The sequence below is a fragment of the Ascaphus truei genome, chromosome 15, assembly GCF_040206685.1.
Source record: "Ascaphus truei isolate aAscTru1 chromosome 15, aAscTru1.hap1, whole genome shotgun sequence".
In the NCBI taxonomy this organism is placed as follows: domain Eukaryota; kingdom Metazoa; phylum Chordata; class Amphibia; order Anura; family Ascaphidae; genus Ascaphus; species Ascaphus truei.
This window is the reverse complement of record NC_134497.1, coordinates 6,934,407-6,940,600: the sequence shown is the minus strand read 5'-3', so window position 1 is coordinate 6,940,600 and position 6,194 is coordinate 6,934,407. Positions and strand designations below refer to the sequence as shown.

Genomic DNA, 6,194 nt, shown 5'->3' with positions numbered 1-6,194 from the left:
CCAACTTTTGTAGGGGAAAAGCTGAGCTCCTTACTGGTTTCCACCAGTCCTGTTTAACTGTACATGCAATGTATTGTATATAATGTATACCCTGTTCATTTATGTAACTGTATTTGTAACCATGTATTACTTGTCATATTAACTATGCCCAGGACATACTTGAAAACGAGAGGTAACTCTCAATGTATTACTTCCTGGTAAAACATTTTATAAATCAATAAATCAGCCAGGGATTCCGATAGCCCACCGCAAATGGAGCAAGCAGCCCTTGATGGGTTAACCCCGCACACGGAGTGCTGTATATTCAGCTCCCACCTAACGGCTGACAATAAGGAATCCTCTGCTTCACCAGCTTGGCTTGGTTTCGTGCGCAACGTAATGGCGTCAGTGGCGTAACCCAACGCGTTTCGTCACTGACACGTGAATTCATCTGGTGGTCATACTAGCCAGAACAGCTGCAACCCCCACACATGCCACCGAGATAAACTCTGGCTCCTAAATGTGATGTCTGGCTCCTATGTTTTTAAAATATAAACTATTCAGAAAAACCCGAGACCCGTTTATTTTTCGTCATATCTTGCAGAGAAATCACTGTTTTCATTCAAATTTGAGTAATTGTAGGTCTGTCTAGGCCAGTGTTTCCCAACTCCACTCATCGGGGAATCCCAACAGGTCAGATCTTAAGGATATCCCTGCTTCAGCACAGGTGGGTCAGTCAAAATGACTGAGCCGCTGATTGACCCACCTGTGCTGGAGCAGGGATATCTTTAAGACCTGACCTGTTGGGGTTTCCTGAGGACTGGCGTTGGGAAACCCTGTTCTAGGCAGTTCTTAAATGTAGATTACATGTAAGAATTATTTGATGATCTAATATCCTTTGGATTTGGTGACGGTGTGATGACCTCATCAAGTGCATAGTTACAAAATGGTGTTTAGCGCAGAAGATCAGCGCGTTATAAAGTGTGTGAGAATTAAGGTCCAAAACACAGACAGAAAATGTTTCCTGATCGAAGACGGTCACTACTAGGAGGACTGAAAACCCGAATTCAACGTATCGTTCAGGGGAAGGAGCGGCTGGATCAGCGCGTTATCAATGTTGCAACCAGGCAGCGGCGTTCTCGTTATCGGGCGCACGTTTCAGCAGGAGGAGAACTTTAAACACATATGTTGAACTCGAAGATTATAGTAATCTTCGTGTTTGCGATTAAATGACAGCAGTGTAACACCTTTTGAGTTACGAAGAAAAACGCCGATTTTCTTTTTTCTGGTACTTTTTGCTGACATAGTGACATCAGTTTAGTTACCATCAGTTGCTTGTTTGCAGTGGGCTTCTGATATAGTATTGTTCTACATACCAGACCTGCGATTCTGCGGTTGAGCGCCGCCATGTGCCGGTGGACGCTGTGATGTTTTGCTGTTGTCATATTGATGCAATAATAAAGAGAACTCTGTCGGTAATTTCCGAACGTAGCCGCGAGCGGCGTTGGTTTTCCGTTCGTTCAGTCCGTGCTCTGACATTTCCCTCGATCCAGAAAACATCCCTTCTAAGGCTGCGCTTATAGCGCCGGTGACCAGCGACGCGACGTCGCAGCAAAACAAATGCATTGCCGCCGTCGCGTGCGCTTATAGTAAGCGCGACGCGACGTATTGGTCGCGATCGCTGGAAGTCATCTCTATTTGATTTTCCAGCGACCGTCGCCAGACCTTCGCCGGCACTATAAGCGTAGTCTTACTTTCGCACATTATTCTTCATTTAATGATGTTGTATTTTGGCAGCCCCAGAATAGTACAGTTTGTAACATTATATATATATATATATACACGATGCAGTAACCTCACTTTGAATACACTGACACGGTTTCACGCTACAGGGTGACCGCCTATAGAACTCAGGATGCGTGTCCTGTCTGTCACCCTAGTGTTATATATGATAAATCAATATCTATATCAATGGACAAGTCCCGGGCGCCTAAAATGTACCCCTGGTGCCTGTGTTTCAGTGCTGACTGTCACGCGCCCGATCCTGCTCTACTGGCATAAAAGCGGGATCGGGTGCGCCGTGACTGGCCACGGCAGTGATGGACAGGTCAGTTACCGCCACACCGCTGAGTGTGGGGGGCATAGGAGAGCGGGTGGCAGAGATGCACCAGGGCTGAGGGAGGGAGCCCCTGTTATCAATAAGATCAGGGGGAGGTGTGTGTGTGTGTGTGTGTGTGTGTGTTGTGTGTGTGTGTATAAACACACAGAGCAACAAAGTACTCTTAATCTAAATGAAAGGTCACATTATTCGCATATCAATGGTCTGAAACAATCTCTAGAGGTGACATGTGCAAATAACTTTAATACCACTATTACTATAAACAATGCTGTCTGTAAACATTAGGCCATGGCGCTAACCGCAGATGGGAAGCTTGCTATTTATACATGGAAAGTGTAAATACACAACTGAGAAGTAGCATGATGCCTGTGCTAGGACGTCCTCATATAGAGGGTACATTGGGGTGTTTCACCAGGGGCTCCCTAATGGGTTCTCTGCAGTCTTCAGGTCATTAAAAAACTGTACCAAATACAGAAGAATTTACAATGCATCTGATCTCAGACGTGCTATTAGAGAGGGTTGGGGTTCCTTACAATGCATCTGATCTCAGACGCGCTATTAGAGAGGGTTGGGGTTCCTTACAATGCATCTGATCTCAGACGCGCTATTAGAGAGGGTTGGGGTTCCTTACAATGCATCTGATCTCAGACGCGCTATTAGAGAGGGTTGGGGTTCCTTACAATGCATCTGATCTCAGACGCGCTATTAGAGAGGGTTGGGGTTCCTTACAATGCATCTGATCTCAGGCGCGCTATTAGAGGGGGTTGGGGATCCTTACAATGCATCTGATCTCGGACGCGCTATTAGAGAGGGTTGGGGTTCCTTACAATGTATCTGATCTCATGCGCGCTATTAGAGAGGGTTGGGGTTCCTTACAATGCATCTGATCTCGGACGCGCTATTAGAGAGGGTTGGGGTTCCTTACAATGTATCTGATCTCATGCGCGATATTAGAGAGGGTTGGGGTTCCTTACATTGCATCTGATCTGACACGCGCTATTAGAGGGGGTTGGGGTTCCGCAGAATTTCATAATATAATTATAGGGTTCGTTAGCTGAAAAAAGTAAAAAACCACTGGTGTAGGCTATTACTTTATATAAATAACATGAGAGATTCCTCTTCTGTTTTCTTAGCATAAAGATAAACCTAAGAAAAACCCGTGTGTGTTCCTGTAGAAGGGATCATTGTTTGGTTAATAACCGCTTTGCATTGAATGTTCTGAAAGTTTGTCAGCCTCTGCTGTCCTGCAATCTGCTTTCATTGTGTGATTTTCATGGTGCTATAAAGGGCAAGATCAGGGGTGCTCAACTCCAGTCCTCAAGACCCCTCCGCCCCCCCCTCCCCCCACCCCAACCCCCAGGTCAGTTTCTCGGGATATCCCTGCTTTAACACAAGTGGCTAAATCAGTCGCTGCTTCAGCACAGGTGGCTCAATTAGAGGCTCAGTCTTTGACTAAGTTTCTGATTAAGCCACCTGTGCTGAAGCTGGGCTATCCTTCAAACCTGACCTGTTGGGTGATCTTGAGGACTGGAGCCCCCCCCCCCACCCATGGCTAGATGAGCATACCAATGGTAAATGAATGGGAAAATTCACATGACCATCTTGCAGCCCATAATCGTGTCTTCTGTTGCTTTTATGATTGGAAAGCCTAATATTGGCACGTTTTGTATGAATACCTTTTTGTTGTGCGGGTGCTGCACCTGAGCAGTAGGTGTTTCCTCCGGAGTACAGGGAGGAGAAACTGCATTCTGCTATTGTGTGCATGTTTAACTCTTTCCCCACGGGGGGGGCTTGTCCTTCAGGTATGGTCCTCGTGCGAAGCGAAAACGGCCAGCTGTTAATGATCCCGCAGCAGGCCCTGGCACAGATGCAGGCTCAAGCTCAAGCACAGGCACAGGCGCAGTCGCAATCTCAAAACGCCATGGCTCCACGATCCGCTACCCCAACAAGTGCCCCTCCTGTGCAGATCTCAGCGGTACAGGTGAGAGACCAGTGCTGCGGAAAGATCTTTTCTTCCAAGGGCTTAATCGCCATGTGATGGTCCTGGGTACCTGTGGGAAGTGTGACAGCATCAATCCTGCCCAATTCTTACATGTATTTGTTCCGGTGTTTTAAAGGAGGAGTTCTCCCCCCCCCCCCCCCCTTCCAGGGCGGAGGGGAGAACCCGGCATAAAAAACTTGAAGTATTTGGGGGGGGGCGAAAGTTCACTGAACTAATAGCATAGTTCAGCGCGGGGGACCCCAGGGTACAAACACTGCAAAAAATATACATTAAAAAAAGGGAATAGGCGGAAGTGCAGCTTTTAAGAAGAATGGGGGGGAGGGGGACGGCTTGGTGTAAGTATACAAATCAAAAAGATGTGTGAAAAATGGGAAATTTCCTAAGAGCTGCTTTAAAACCTGCTCTCCACACTGACGTAGGGTCAATTACATACGAGGCCCCAAGAAGAGCAGCATGTGCTGTATGTCCGATATATATATATATACACACACACACACACACACACACACACACACACACACACACACACACACACACACACACACACACACCTTTTTGTGGGGCTGCTACACCTTTCTGTTTCTATTGAATATTTAGCACCCAAGTGATTAGACGGATGGCTTTTCAGCACCGTCTCCTGGTCTGCTCTGTTTTTCCTCCCTACATCTGCCCTGAATTGAGCATATTCCATAACTTGGTATTAGTTACAGAAGATTAGTCCTCTTCTTGTATTTCTAAGTAATGTCCCATATCGCTGCCCTTTATTGGATTTCCTTAGACTAGATGAGTTTTTTTCGCAAGACCTGATAATCGCTGCTTTCCTGTAACCACTTCCACGGTGCTAGTCGGGTACTGAGGGGAAGGGCATTCCAGAGGTGGGGGCAGTCAGTGAGAAAGGTTTAAGGCGGGAGAGGGCTTTAGATACAAAGGGGGTAGAGAGAAGACAGTCTTGAGCAGAATGCAAGAGTCGGGGTGGTACATAGCGAGAAATTAGGGCTGAGATGTAAGGAGGAGCAGAAGAGTGTAAAGCTTTAAAAGTGAGGAGGAGAATTGAGTGCGAGTTACGGGATTTGATAGGAAGTCAGGAGAGGGATTTCAGCAGGGGAGGCGCTGGAACAGATTTACTTTTCAAACCCTGTCCTTACACCTGCTGTACAGACTAATGTTTCTGAATGTCTCTCTGCGATATCATCCTGGATGACCCTCCGCCGACTTCATGGCAAAAACAGAACTCCTCATACTTCCTCCCAAACCTGGCCCTACTACCTCCTTCCACATTACTGTTGGAAGTACCATCATTCACCCAGTAACCCAAGCACGCTGCCTAGGGGTCACACTCGACTCCTCTCTCACATTCTCCTCTCACATTCAAAAGGTAGCTAAAACCTGTCGCTTTTTCCTCCGCAATATTACAAAGATACGTCCTTTCCTCTGTTGCTCGACTGCTAAAACTCTGACTCAGGTCCTCATTCAGGCCCGTCTCAATTACTGTAACCTCCTGCTGTCCGACTTTTCTGCCTCTCACCTGTCTCCCCTAAAATCTATCCTAAACGCTGCTGCCAGAATCACTGTACTCTTTCCTAAATCTGTCTCCGCACCTCCCGTGCTGAAATCTCTCTCTTGACTTTCTATCAAATCCCGCATCTCGCACTCAATTCTCCTCCTCACTTTTAAAGCTTTACATTCTGCCCCTCCTTACATCTCAGCCCTAATTTCTCGTTATGCACCATCCAGACTCTTGCGTTCTGCTCAAGACTGTCTTCTCTCTACCCCCTTTGTATCTAAAGCCCTCTCCCGCCTTAAACCTTTCTCACTGACTGCCCCACACCTCTGAAATGCCCTTCCCCTCAGTACCCGACCAGCACCCTCTCTATCCACCTTTAAGACCCACCTTAAAACACACCTACTTCAGGAAGCATATGAGTAACTCCATGGCAGATAATTAACACCTCATACATTAACCTTGGCCCCTTGCAGACATACTTACCAGAACACCCTCCTACTGTCTCTGTACATTCTTCCTACCAGCAAATTAGATTGCAAGCTCTTCGGAGCAAGGACTCCTTTTCCTAAATGTTACTTTTATGTCTGAAG

At 46.8% G+C, this 6,194-nt stretch overlaps 1 protein-coding gene across 3 annotated transcripts in view; it reads left to right on the top strand.

The window, feature by feature from the left end:
• The window catches only part of TAF4 (TATA-box binding protein associated factor 4), a 67,175-nt gene that overhangs the window by 9,950 nt on the left and 51,031 nt on the right, over positions 1-6,194 (top strand). For all 3 annotated transcript variants that reach the window (XM_075571400.1, XM_075571402.1, XM_075571399.1), the window contains exon 3: positions 3,901-4,079. In XM_075571400.1, the coding sequence (XP_075427515.1) occupies positions 3,901-4,079 (179 nt within the window). The remainder of the gene's footprint in view (positions 1-3,900; positions 4,080-6,194) is intronic.